Below are 14745 nucleotides of genomic sequence, written 5' to 3'. Positions count from 1 at the left end.
TTCTTCCCAATCACGCCTCTCCAGGTTTCACTGTCGTTGCCAACATGAGCGTTGAAGTCCCCCAGTAGAACAAGGGAATCACCCGGGGGAGCACTCTCAAGTACTCCCTCGAGTGAATCCAAAAAGGGTGGGTAATCTGAGCTGCCGTTTGGCGCGTAAGCGCAAACAACAGTCAGGACCCGTCCCCCCCACCCGCAGGCGGAGGGAGGCTACCCTCTCGTCCACCGGGTTGAACTCCAACGTGCAGGCTTTGAGCCGGGGGGCAACAAGAATTGCCACCCCAGCCCGTCGCCTCTCACTGCCGGCAACGCCAGAGTGGAAGAGAGTCCAGCCCTTCTCAAGAGAACTGGTTCCAGAGCCCTTGCTGTGCGTCGAAGTGAGTCCGACTATATCTAGCCGGAACTTCTCCACCTCACGCACTAGCTCAGGCTCCTTCCCCCCCAGCGAGGTGACGTTCCACGTCCCAAGAGCTAGCTTATGTAGCCGAGGATCGGACCGCCAAGTGCCCTGCCTTCGGCTGCCGCCCAGCTCACACTGCACCCGACCTCTATGGCCCCTGCTATGGGTGGTGAGCCCATTGGAGGGGGGACCCACGTTGCCTCTTCGGGCTGTGCCCGGCCGGGCCCCATGGGGACAGGCCCGGCCACCAGGCGCTCGCCATCGTGCCCCACCTCCGGGCCTGGCTCCAGAGGGGGGCCCCGGTGACCCGCGTCCGGGCGAGGGAAATCTGGGTTCTTTGTTTGTGTTCTTCATAGAGGTCTTCGAGCTGCTCTTTGTCTGATCCCTCACCTAGGACCAGTTTGCCTTGGGAGACCATACCAGGGGGCATAGAAGCCCCCGGACAACATAGCTCCTAGGATCATTGGGACACGCAAACTCCTCTACCACGTTAAGGTGGCAGCTCAGAGAGGAGTTATTATTAATAATTAATGATATTTATCTTTGTGGAAACACTGATCATCTTAATGATTTCTCACAATAAATATATATAGAAACAGATAAATATCAATATGCAACATTTTATTTTTATATTTTCTCTAAGTGCACATTTTTCAAATTTAACATTTTCAAATGATCACTTCTAAGACAGTCTTGAAAAATCACAATATTCCATTTTAACTAGCTAGCCACTAACATTTTTTAACAAATCATGAATTACTTTGCACCATGTTTGTACAAATAATAACTCATGTAAAATACAAAAATCAACTCTAAAATGTTTAAATAAATCATGTCACACTTTGAACTGGACACCAAATCTGTTATCTGTTTCTTAGTCAGTTAGTGAAGACCAAGTCTTTAAAATATTTTCTTGGATTTTCAAATTCTATTTGAGTTTTGTCTCTCTTAGAATTAAAAATGTCAAGCAAAGCGAGACCAGCTTGCTAGTAAATAAATAACATTTTAAAAATAGAGGCAGCTCACTGGTAAGTGCTGCTATTTGAGCTATTTTTGGAACAGGCCAGCGGGCTACTCATCTGGTCCTTACGGGCTACCTGGTGCCCGCGGGCACCGTGTTGCTGACCCCTGGGCTAGAGTATACAAATGAGTTTTAAGATGGGACTTAAATGCTTCTACTGAGGTAGCATCTCTAACTGTTATTGCTAGAACATTCCAGAGTACCGGAGCCCCAATAGAAAACACTCTATAGCCCGCAGACTTTTTTGGGCTCTGGGAATCACTAATAAGTTCTTAGAACGCAGATTTCTTGCTGGGACATATGGTACAATACAATCAGCAAGATAGGATGGAGCTAGACCCTTTAGTATTTTATACCTAAGTAGTAAAACCTTAAAGTCACATCTTAAGTGCACAGGAATAATAATAATATTAATGGAGGAATTGTTGCAGCAATGCCTCTGTGACAGTGTCATTATTATCCTTATGATAGTAATAATAATAATAATAATAATAATAATAATAATAATAATAATGGAGACCTGTGTGATGCCATTATTGTGATGAGGTGTCATTGTGTAGTTTGCAGGAGGCTATCATCCCGCGAGGAGCCAGACAAGGTCAGAGTCAGCTGAAGAGAACGTGCAGCATCTTTGCCTACGAGGACATCAAGGAAGTGCACAAGAGACGCTACCTGCTGCAGGTGACTTCCTGTTAGCACTTCTTGCCTTGACCAGAGCGTGCTTAGTTAGCTTAAACGTGTTGTGTGTGTGCAGCCCATGGCAGTGGAAGTCTTCTCTGCTGACGGCAGGAACTACCTGCTGGCCTTCCAGAAGGGAGTCCGCAACAAAGTCTACCAAAGGTACTTGTCCTATATGAGTGAATGTTGGCTGTATGAATGAATGAATGTTTTCTGTATGAATGAAAATTTGCTGTATGAAGGAATGTTTGCTGTATGAGTGAATGTTTGCTGCATGAATGAATGAATGTTTGCTGTATGAGTGAATGTTTGCTGTATGAGTGAATGTTTGCTGTATGAGTGAATGTTTGCTGTATGAGTGAATGTTTGTTGTATGAATGAATGTTTACTGTATGAGTGAATGTTTGCTGCATGAATGAATTAATGTTTGCTGTATGAGTGAATGTTTGCTGTATGAGTGAATGTTTGCTATATGAATGAATATTTGCTGTATGAGTGAATGAATGTTTGCTGTATGAGTGAATGTTTGCTGTGTGATTGAATGAATGTTTGTTGTATGAGTGAATGTTTGCTGCATGAATGAATGAATGTTTGCTGTATGAGTCAATGTTTGCTGTATTAGTGAATGAATGTTTGCTGCATAAATGAATGTTTGCTGTAAGAGTGAATGTTTGCTGCATGAATGAATGTTTGCTGTATGAATGAATGTTGCTGTATGAGTGAATGTTTGCCGCATGAATGAATGAATGAATGTTTGCTGTATGAGTGAATATTTGCTGTATGTGTGAATGTTTGCTGCTGGTCACACAGGCCAGAAATCAAACTGGCAGCTGTGTAGCTTACCACCATCTATTACCATTTATTTTTATTGTCATTATTGTTATTATTATTATTATTATTATTATTATTTGTAGCTTACTGCTATCATTGTGTTTATTATTATTATTATTATTATTATTATTATTAAATGTAGCTTACCACCATCAAGGTGTTTATTAATATTATCATTATTATTATTATTATTATTATTAAATGTAGCTCACTGCTATCAATGTGTTTATTTTTAATATCATTATTATTAGTAGTAGTAGTAGTAGTATTATTACATGTAGCTTACATCATCAATGTGTTTTTTATTATTATTATTATTATTATTATTAAATGTAGGTTACCACCAATTAATGTTTATTATTATTATCATCATTATTATTATTATTATTATTATTATTATTAAATGTGGCTTACCATCATCAAGGTGTTTAAGTGTAATATTATTATTATTATTATTATTAAATGTAGCTTACACCATAATAAACAACATCAATGTGTTTATTTTTATTATCATCGTTGTTATTATTATTATTAAATGTAGCTTACCATGATCAATATGTTTATTTTTATTATCATTATTATTATTATTATTGTTAAATGTAGCTTAACACCATCAACATGTTAATTATTATTATTATTATTAAATGTAGCTTACACCATAATAAACAACATCAATGTGTTTATTTTTATTATCATCGTTGTTGTTATTATTATTATTATTATTATTATTAAATGTAGCTTACCACGATCAATATGTTTATTTTTACTATCATTATTATTATTATTGTTAAATGTAGCTTAACACCATCAACATGTTAATTATTATTATCATTATTATTATGATGATGATTATTATTATTATTAAATGTAGTTTACTGCCATTATGTGTTAATTATTATTATGATTATAATTATTATTAAATGTAGCTTACCACCATGAAGGTGTTTATTATTATCATCATTATTATTAGTAGTAGTATTATTAATATGAATATTATTATTATTAAAAATGTGGGTGAACACGCTGCATGAGTGTATATTTAAAAGTAAGTCCTTGTAGGTTCCTGGCGGTGGTTCCTTCCCTGGCAGATAGTTCTGAGTCGGTGTCAGGACAGAGACCCAACACCAGCGTGGAACAAGGGTATGTTGCTTCACCAGCTGACGCATAAACACACCAGCATGTCTCATGTCACTTCTCGCTTCAGCTCGGGTCTCCTCAGCACTCTAGTGGGGGAGAAGTCTGTGACCCAGAGGTGGGAGGTAAGGTCCTGGTCTCACATGTCTCACCCTCCCTGTCCTGGCCTGACCCTCACTACTTCCTGTGTTGCCAGCGGGGCGAGATCAGTAACTTCCAGTACCTGATGCATCTCAACACGCTGGCGGGGCGCTCCTACAACGACCTGATGCAGTACCCCGTCTTCCCCTGGATCCTGGCAGACTTCGACTCCGAGGTGAGCGCCAGGGTCGGCATGAACCGCGCCTTGTTCGGTCGTGGTGACTCTTCTTGTTTGTGGCGTAGGAGCTGGACCTGAACAACCCCAAGACCTTCCGTAACCTGGCCAAGCCCATGGGAGCTCAGACGGACGACAGACTGACCCAGTACAAGAAACGCTACAAGGACTGGGAGGACCCCACCGGTAAGAACCAGACCCAGTGACATCGTCTTCTATCGAGACAGTGGAACCTCCATTGAGTAACTTCTTGAACAGGGTTTGTAAATGTAAAAGGTTGTATAGTGAAGCAAAAGTCTACATAAGAAATAATGTCAAAATGAATAATTAGTTCTTGAACAGGGTTTGTAAATGTAAAAGTTTGTATAGTGAAGCAAAAGTATCCATAAGAAACAATGTCAAAATGAATAATTGTTTCATGAACAGGGCTTGTAAATGTAAACGTTTATATAGTGAAGCAAAAGTCTACATAAGAAACAATGTCAAAATGAATAATTAGTTCTTGAACAGGGTTTGTAAAATTTAAAAGTTTGTATAGTGAAGCAAAAGTATCCATAAGAAACAATGTCAAAATGAATAATTGGTTATTGAACAGGGTTTGTAAATGTAAGAGTTTGTATAGTCAAGCAAAAGTCTACATAAGATACAATGTCAAAATGAATAATTAGTTCTTGAACAGGGTTTGTAAATGAAAGTTTGTATAGTGAAGCAAAAGTATCCATAAGAAACAATGTCAAAATGAATAATTGGTTATTGAACAGGGTTTATAAATGTACAAGTTTGTATAGTGAAGCAAACGTCTCCACAAGAAACAATGTCAAAATGAATAATTGGTTCTTGAACAGGGTTTGTATATGTAAAAGTTTGTATAGTGAAGCAAATGTCTCCATAAGAAACAATGTCAATATGAATAATTGGTTCTTGAACAGGGTTTGTATGTGTAAAAGTTCGTATAGTGAAGCAAATGTCTTCATGAGAAACAATGTCAATATGAATAATTGGTTCTTGAGCATGGTTTGTAAATTTAAAAGTTTGTATAGTGAAGCATGTGTCTCCATAAGAATCAATGTCAAAATGAATAATTGGTTCATGAACGTTTTTGCAAATGTACAAGTTTGTATAGTGAAGCAGATGTCTCCATAAGAAACAATGTCAAAATGAATAATTGTTTCATGAACAGGGTTTGTAAATGTAAACGTTTGTATAGTTAAGCAAAAGTCTACATAAGAAACAATGTCAAAATGAATAATTAGTTCTTGAACAGGGTTTGTAAATGTAAAAGTTTGTATAGTGAAGCAAAAGTATCCATAAGGAACAATGTCAAAATGAAAATTGGTTCTTGAACAGGGTTTGTAAATGTAAATGTTTGTATAGTGAAGCACAAGTTTACATAAGAAACCATGTCAAAATGAATAATTGGTTCTTGAACAGGGTTTGTAAATGTAAAAGTTTGTATAGTGAAGCAAAGGTCTAAATAAGAAACAATGTCAAAATGAATAATTAGTTCTTGAACAGGGTTTGTAAATGTAAAAGTTTGTATAGTGAAGCAAAAGTCTACATAAGAAACAATGTCAAAATGAATAATTAGTTCTTGAACAGGGTTTGTAAATGTAAAAGTTTGTATAGTGAGGCAAAAGTCTCCATAAGGAACAATGTCGAAATGAAAATTGGTTCTTGAACAGTGTTTGTAAATGTAAAAGTTCGTATAGTGAAGCAAAAGTCTCCATAAGAAACAATGTCAAAATGAATAATTGGTTCCAGCCTGTAAAAAAAAGTCCATATGTTAGTGTATAATATCAAGTGCTATACAGTACTGTTTATCAAGCAAACTTAGCAAGGAGATTTGCGGTTTCTCTTTATTAACTAGCTAAAACAACAACAACAACAACAACAACAAGCTGAATTGTCCTGTATGCGCTGCTCTGCCAACACACGCAGAAGTCTCTTTGGTGCCCTCACAAACGATCAGAAATCACAAACATTTTGAACTCCACAGCGATTCCCTCCTTTCCATGCTGGTCTGTTGTCTTTTTTGGACTCGCATTGTGTTAGCAAAATGGACCAAAACACAGAAAAGGTACATGAATGAACAAACGAATGAACTAATGAAAGAACGGAAGATCAAACAAACGAACGAATCAATTAATGAACGAACAAATTAATTAATGAAAGAATAAACAAATGAACAAACAAATACAGGAACGAACGACCAAAAGAATGAAGCCTTGGTACACAGACATGGTTCTCACACAGAAGCACATTTGGCTCCATCTAAAAGTATGTAAGTTGTAAAGTTTCTAAAAAGAGGGTTAAAAAATAATGAATGAATGAAAGAAAGAAATGTTGGTAAACAAAGAATGAATAAAATAAATAATTTATTAATTAATCGTTGGTACACAGACATAGTTCTCACACAGAAACATATTTGGCGCTATCTAAAAGTTTGTGAAATGAAAGGTTTGTAAAACGAGGGCTAAAAAATAATGAATGAAAGGAAGATACATTGTTACACAGAAAGAATGAATGAAGTGTTGGTACACAGACATGGTTCTCACACAGAAGCACAATTGGCTCCATTTAAACGTATGTAAAATGAAAAGTTTGTAAATAGAAGGTTAAAAATGAGTGAATGAAGCGTTGGTACACAGACATGGTTCTCATACAGAAGCACATTTGGCTCCATTTAAAAGTTTGTAAAATGAAAATTTTGTAAATAGAAGGTTCAATGAATGAATGAAGCGTTGGTACACAGACATGGTTTGCACACAGAAGCACATTTGGCTCCATATAAAAGTTTGTAAACTGAAAAGTTTGTAAATTGAGGGTTTAAAAAGAATGAATGAATAAAAGAAGTGGTGGTACACAGACATGGTTCTTACACAGAAGCAAATTGTCTCCATCTAAAAGTTTGTACATTAAAAAGTTTGCACATTAAAAAGTTTGTAAATAGAGGGTTAAAAAGGAATTAATGAAGCGTTGGTACACAGACATGGTTCTCACACAGAAGCACGTGTGGTTCCATCTAAAAATGTGTAAATTAAAAAGTTTGTAAATGGAGGGTTCAAAAAGAATGAATGAAGCGTTTATACACAGACATGGTTCTCACACAGAAGTACATTTGGCTCCATCTAAAAGAGTGTAAATTGAAAAGTTTGTAAATAGAGGGTTCAAAAAGAATGAATGAAGCGTTGGTACACAGACATTGTTCTCACACAGAAGCACATGTGGATCCATCTAAAAGTTTGTAAATAGAGGGTTCAAAAAGAATGATTGAAGCGTTGGTACACAGACATTGTTCTCGCACAGAAGCAGAAAGGCTCCATCTGAAAGTTTGTAAAATGAAAAGTTTGAAATTAGAGGGTTCAGAAAGAATGAATGAGGTGTTTGTGCACAGACATGCTTCTCACACAGTAGCACATTTGGCTCCATCTAAAAGTTTGTCAAATGAAAAGTTTGTATAAAAAAGAGGGTTCTTAAATGGAGGTTGCACTGACATGGGCGTCCTGGTGGTGAGTAATGACTGAGTGAAGTTTGAGGGTAGAGGACTTGAAGAGAAACACAACTGACTTAGCGAGTTCTTTTATGAAAAGTGACGACCTGACCTGGTGTCGCAGGTGAAACTCCCGCCTACCACTACGGCACACACTACTCCTCTGCCATGATCGTGGCCTCCTACCTGGTGCGCATGGAGCCCTTCACGCAGATCTTCCTCAGACTGCAGGTTGGTTTCTGGCACAGGAGCGGTAGTCTCTCCTCGGTCACACCTCAGTAACCGTGCCGGCGTTCACAGGGAGGACACTTCGACCTGGCCGACAGGATGTTCCACAGCGTGCGCGAGGCCTGGCTCTCTGCCTCCAAACACAACATGGCCGACGTCAAGGAGCTCATCCCCGAGTTCTTCTACCTGCCCGAGTTCCTGCTCAACTCCAACAACTTCGACCTGGGTTAGTAGGGGGCGACATCGAAGCGGACATCTCGAACGTATGCTAATGACTTCCTGTTTGGGGGTACCAGGCGCCAAGCAGAACGGTACCAAGCTGGGCGACGTCATCCTGCCGCCCTGGGCCAAAGGAGACCCGCGGGAGTTCATCCGGGTCCACAGAGAGGTGCGAGCGCCACACCTTTACCTGCGTTTGGACATCCTCTCACTCCTGCTTGATCTTAGGCGCTGGAGTGCGACTACGTGTCAGCTCACCTCCACGAGTGGATCGACCTGATTTTCGGCTTCAAGCAGCAGGGCCCGCCCGCCGTGGAGGCGGTCAACGTCTTCCACCACCTGTTCTACGAGGGCCAGGTGGACATCTACAACATCAACGACCCGCTCAAGGAGACCGCCACCATCGGCTTCATCAACAACTTTGGCCAGATCCCCAAGCAGGTACCAGGTCTTCTTCAACATCCAAGTATCAGTCTTCATCACATGCAGAGGAATACCTTTACCTTCACCGCAATGCTTACCTGAAAGATGTGTTGTTAGGTGGTTACCTGAAAGGTGTGTTGTTTAACAGTTACCTGGTTACCTGAAAGGTGTGTTGTTATACGGTTATCTGAAAGGTGTGTTGTTACAAGGTTACCTGAAAAGTGTGTTGTTTAACAGTTACCTGGTTACCTGAAAGGTGTGTTGTTTAACAGTTACCTGGTTACCTGCAAGGTGTGTTGTTACAAGGTTACCTGAAAGGTGTGTTGTTTAACAGTTACCTGGTTACCTGAAAGGTGTGTTGTTTAACAATTACCTGGTTACCGGAAAGGTGTGTTGCTATACAGTTACCTGAAAGGTGTGTTGTTACCTGGTTACCCGAAAGGCGTGTTGTTTAACAGTTACCTGGTTACCTAAAATGTGTGTTGTTTAACAGTTACTTGGTTACCTGAAAGGTGTGTTGTTACAAGGTTACCTGGTTACCTAAAAGGTGTGTTGTTTAACAATTACCTGGTTACCTGAAAGGTGTGTTGTTATACGGTTACCTGAAAGGTGTGTTGTTACAAGGTTACCTGGTTACCTGAAAGGTGTGTTGTTATACGGTTACCTGAAAGGTGTGTTGATATACGGTTACCTGGTTACCTGAAAGGTGTGTTGTTACAAGGTTACCTGGTTACCTGAAAGGTGTGTTGTTTAACAGTTACCTGGTTACCTGAAAGGTGTGTTGTTACAAGGTTACCTAGTTACCTGAAAGGCGTGTTGTTTAACAGTTACCTGGTTACCTAAAATGTGTGTTGTTTAACAGTTACTTGGTTACCTGAAAGGTGTGTTGTTGAACAGTTACCTGGTTTCCTGAAAGGCGTGTTGTTACAAGGTTACCTGGTTACCTGAAAGGTGTGTTGTTTAACAGTTACCTGGTTACCTAAAAGGTGTGTTGTTTAACAATTACCTGGTTACCTGAAAGGTGTGTTGTTATAAGGTTACCTGAAAGGTGTGTTGTTATACGGTTACTTGGTTACCTGAAAGGTGTGTTGTTACAAGGTTACCTGATTACCTGAAAGGCATGTTGTTTAACAGTTAGCTGGGTGTCTGAAAGCTGTGTTGTTTAACAGTGACCTGGTTATCTGAAAGGTGTGTTATATGGTTACCTGGTTAACTGAATAATGAAAAAAAAAATCAACCTTTTTATTGCAGCCACTAGCAAGAATGCTATTAGCACATCAACAAAAGTACCACACATAAGATAAGCAAGGCTTTTGTAACAACTTTGATTAATCGTGATTAATCACAATTTTAAAGTGTAATTAATCGGATGTATGAAAAATTATCGATTGTCAGCACGCGCGACTAATGCTAATGCTAATGTTTATGCTAACAGGGGAAAAGAGCGATACATGCGTACGTGCTGTTCTCCAGAAGTACTTTTTTGATACGGGTGTCGGAATAACAAAGTTGTGCTTCGTCCTGCCAAGTCTTCTTATGCTCTGGCAGAGCAGGTGTGCTGACTTTGTGTGTGTGTGTGTGTGTGTGTGGCAGCTGTTCAAGAAGCCACACCCTCCCAAGCGCGTGCGTGGCAAAGCCAACGGCGACACGGCCAATGTCCTCCCCGGCTCCAGCAGTGACAAGATCTTCTTCTACCACCTGGACAACCTCAGACCCTCGCTGACGCCCGTCAAAGGTAGTGTCCAGTCAGCACACCTGGTGGGACCTCCCCACTCACCACTTCCTGTCCTGCGCCGCAGAGCTGAAGGAGCCCGTGGGTCAGATCGTGTGCACGGACAAAGGCGTCCTGGCCGTGGAGCAGAACAAGGCGCTGGTCCCGCCCACCTGGAACAAGACCTTCGCCTGGGGCTACGCCGACCTCAGCTGCCGCCTGGCCAACTACGAGTCCGACAAGGTCAGTGAGAAACCGCTAATTCCACAAGTCACCAACAGGTGGTGCTACTGCACCCATGTGTTTGTGTATTGGAACGTGTTGATCAATTAGGGATGATCAATATTTGTATTTTCATATCAATTGCTGCTTCTCAAGCCTGGTGACTTATTGTGTGAGATATGTTCTACTTACACACCTTCTTCTCTCACATCTCTAATCCCATTCCCACCATTCCACTTGTTTGTCACACACCTGCTACCACTTATGTTTGTACAAACATTTACAAATTACCACATTTTCCAGGACGATTTTCCCCATTCATGAGCAATTTTTCAAACCTAACATTAGCATGCTAGCATGCTTTGCTAGCTCGTTTAGCTATTTTTGTATAAAGTTTGGTATTTGGCACGTGCTAACTGTTGATGTTAGCATGCTAGCTTTTAAGCTAATTGTGCAGGTATACACCTCAGAGTCTCATAGTTTGGTACATGTTAAAAAGTTAAAGTTAAAGTACCAATGATTGTCACACACACACACTAGGTGTGGCGAAATTATTCTCTGCATTTGACCCATCACCGTTGATCACCCCCTGGGAGGTGAGGGGAGCAGTGGGCAGCAGCGGTGGCCGCGCCCGGGAATCATTTTGGTGATTTAACCCCCAATTCCAACCCTTGATGCTGAGTGCCAAGCAGGGAGGTAATGGGTCCCATTTTTATAGTCTTTGGTATGACTCGGCCGGGGTTTGAACTCACAACCTACCGATCTCAGGACGGACACTCTAACCACTAGGTCACTGAGTAGGTAAATATCATATTCTAACTGTCAGCTTGTAAGCATGCTAACTTTTCTGGTGAAATTTTTAGATATACACCTGACAGTCATATATTTTGGTACTTGAGGCGTGTTTACTATTGGCATGTTAGCTTTTCCTGATATTTTTTTACACCTCAGAGTCTAATATTTTGGTACCTAATGTATGCCAGCTGTTAGCATGTTAACATTAGCATGCTAACTTTTCGGTAAACGTTTTGTTGGCATGCTAGCTTTTTCGCAAATTTTGCAGGTATACATCTCAAAGTCTAATAGTTTGGTACATAACATATGCTAACTGTTAGCATGTAAGCAAGTTAACGTTAGCATGCTAACATTTTTGGTGACATTTTTGGATACACACCTGACAGTCATATATTTTGGTACTTGAGGCGTGTTTACTATTGGCATGTTTACTTTTTCCAATATTTTTTTACACCTGGAAGTCTAATATTTTTGTACTTGATCTATGCTAGCTTTTAGCATGTTGACATTAGCATGCTAACTTTTTTGGCAAACTTTTTGTTGACATGCTAGCTTTTTCGCAAATTTTGCTGGTATACATCTCAAAGTAATAGTTTGGTACATGATATATGCTAACTGTTAGCATGTAAGCAAGTTAACATTAGCATGCTAACTTTTTTGGTGAAATGTTTAGATACACACCTGACAGTCATACATTTTGGTACTTGAGGCGTGTTTGCTATTGGCATGTTAGCTTTTTCAGATATTTTTTTACACCTGAGAGTCTAATATTTTGGTACTTAATGTATGCTAGCTGTTAGCATGTTAACATTAGCATGCTAACTTTTTTGGCAAAAGTTTTGTTGGCAGGCTAGCTTTTTCGCAAATTTTGCAGGTATACAGTTGTGCTCATAAGTTTACATACCCTGGAAGAATTTATGATTTCTTGGCCATTCTTCAGAAAACATGAATGATAACACAAAAACCTTTCTTCCACTCATGCTTTATGGTTGTGTGAAGCTATTTATTGGCAAACAATTGTGTTTACTCTTTTTAAATCAAAATGACAAAAGAAAGTACCCAAATGACCCTGATCAAAAGTTTACATACCCCAGTGACTTTGATCTAATAACGTGCACAAAAGTTGACACAAACAGGTTTGAATGGCTAATCGAGGTTCCAATCCTCACCTGTGACATGTTTGTTTGTAATTAATGTGTGTGTATAAAAGGTCAGTGAGTTTTTGGGCTTCTGACAGACCATTGCATCTTTCATCCAGTGCTGCACAGATGTTTCTGGATTCTGAGTCATGGGGAAGTCAAAAGAATTGTCAAAGGATCTGCGAGAAAAGGTAATTGAACTGCATAAAACAGAAAAGGGGTATAAAAAGATATCCAAGGAATTGATAATGCCTATCTGCAGTGTTCAAACGCTGATTAAGAAGTGGAAAATGAAGGATTCAGGTAGACCAGCAAAGATTTCAGCCACAACTGCCAGGAAAATTGTTCGAGATGCAAAGAAAAATCCACAAATAACTCTCTGAAAAATTGTGGTTTGGCTGTTTCAAGATGCACAATAAAGAGGCACTAGAAGAAAAATGGGCTGCATGGTCGAGTCGCCAGAAGAAAGCCATCACTCCAAATTACTTTGTTCCAGAAGTTTTGAGGCTTATTTCTGTGCTGTCTGGCGTAATGTAAGTGGGATACTTTGTGACATTTGCGCAGAAATGGCTTTCTTCTGGCAACTCGACCATGCAGCCCATTTTTCTTCAAGTGCCTCTTTATTGTGCATCTTGAAACAGCCACACCACAATTTTTCAGAGAGTCCTGTATTTCAGCTGAAGTTATTTGTGGATTTTGCTTTGCATCTCGAACAATTTTCCTGGCAGTTGTGGCTGAAATCTTTGCTGGTCTACCTGAATCCCTCATTTTCCACTTCAAAATCAGCGTTTGAACACTGCTGATTGGCATTCTCAATTCCTTGGATATCTTTTTATACCCCTTTCCTGTTTTATGCAGTTCAATTACCTTTTCTCGCAGATCCTTTGACAATTATTTTGCCTTCCCCATGACTCAGAATCCAGAAACCTCTGTGTCGCACTGGATGAAATATGCAATGGTCTGTCAGAAACCCAGAAACTCACTGACCTTTTATACACACACATTAATTACAAACAAACATGTCACAGGTGAGGATTGGAACCTTGATTAGCCATTCAAACCAGTTTGTGTCAACTTTTGTGCATGTTATCAGATCAAAGTCACTGGGGTATGTAAACTTTTGATCAGGGTCATTTGGGTACTTTCTTTTGTCATTTTGATTTAAAAAGAGTAAACACAGTTGTTTGCCAATAAATAGCTTCACACAACCATTAAGCATGAGTGGCAGAAAGGTTTTTGTGTTATCATTCATATTCTCTGAAGAATGGCCAAGAAATCATAAATTCTCCCAGGGTATGTAAACTTATGAGCACGACTGTACATCTCAAAGTCTAGTAGTTTGGTACATGACATATGCTAACTATTAGCATGTAAGCAAGTTAACATTAGCATGCTAACTTTTTTGGTGACATTTTTAAATACACACCTGACAGTCATATATTTTGGTACTTGAGGCGTGTTTACTATTGGCATGTTAGCTTTTTCAGATATTTTATTTACACCTGAGAATCTAATATTTTGGTACTTGATGTATGCTAGCTTTGAGCATGTAAGCATGTTAACATTAGCATGCTAACTTTTTTGGCAACATTTTTGTTGGCATGCTAATGTTACCACGTTAGCTTTTTCAGATATTTTTTCACACCTCAGAGTCATAGATTTTGGTACTTGAGCCATGTTTACTGTTGGCATGCTAACGTTAGCATGTTAGCTTTTTCAGATATTTTATTACACCTCAGGTCTAATATTTTTGTACTTTATGTATGGTAACTGTTAGCATGTTAATATTAACATGCTAGCTTTTTAGCTAATTGTGCAAGTATTCACCTCAGAGTCTAATAGTTTGGTACATGCCATATGCTAACTGTTAGCATGTAAGCATTTTAACATTAGCATGCTAACTTTTTTGGCAAATTCTTTAGATACACACCTTATGTTGGCATACTAACATAGGTATGTTAGCTTTTTCAGATATTTTTTTACACCTCAGAGTCATAGGTTTTGGTACTTGACGCATGCTAACTGTTATATCTTTTGTTACCTGACGCTATCTGGCTAGTTACACGCAATTTCTTATGAAATTACATTTTGTAGTGTATTATTTTAAAATGTATATTAATAAGCACATATGAACACGTG

The 14745-nt window shown here is 39.3% G+C and overlaps 1 protein-coding gene across 5 annotated transcripts in view; it reads left to right on the top strand.

Moving 5' to 3' along the window:
• wdfy3 (WD repeat and FYVE domain containing 3) overlaps nt 1–14745 on the top strand; it is a 148500-nt gene that overhangs the window by 118606 nt on the left and 15149 nt on the right. For all 5 annotated transcript variants that reach the window (XM_072915983.1, XM_072915982.1, XM_072915981.1 and 2 more), the window contains 12 exons: nt 1981–2101; nt 2175–2260; nt 3989–4069; nt 4134–4188; nt 4260–4379; nt 4448–4565; nt 7994–8100; nt 8170–8323; nt 8394–8485; nt 8545–8757; nt 10333–10474; nt 10539–10693. In XM_072915983.1, the coding sequence (XP_072772084.1) occupies nt 1981–2101; nt 2175–2260; nt 3989–4069; nt 4134–4188; nt 4260–4379; nt 4448–4565; nt 7994–8100; nt 8170–8323; nt 8394–8485; nt 8545–8757; nt 10333–10474; nt 10539–10693 (1444 nt within the window). The remainder of the gene's footprint in view (nt 1–1980; nt 2102–2174; nt 2261–3988; nt 4070–4133; nt 4189–4259; nt 4380–4447; nt 4566–7993; nt 8101–8169; nt 8324–8393; nt 8486–8544; nt 8758–10332; nt 10475–10538; nt 10694–14745) is intronic.

This window comes from Nerophis lumbriciformis, linkage group LG24, assembly GCF_033978685.3.
Source record: "Nerophis lumbriciformis linkage group LG24, RoL_Nlum_v2.1, whole genome shotgun sequence".
Taxonomy (NCBI): Eukaryota; Metazoa; Chordata; class Actinopteri; order Syngnathiformes; family Syngnathidae; genus Nerophis; species Nerophis lumbriciformis.
Note: the sequence above shows the minus strand (reverse complement) of the source record. Positions and strands in the feature narration are given on the sequence as shown.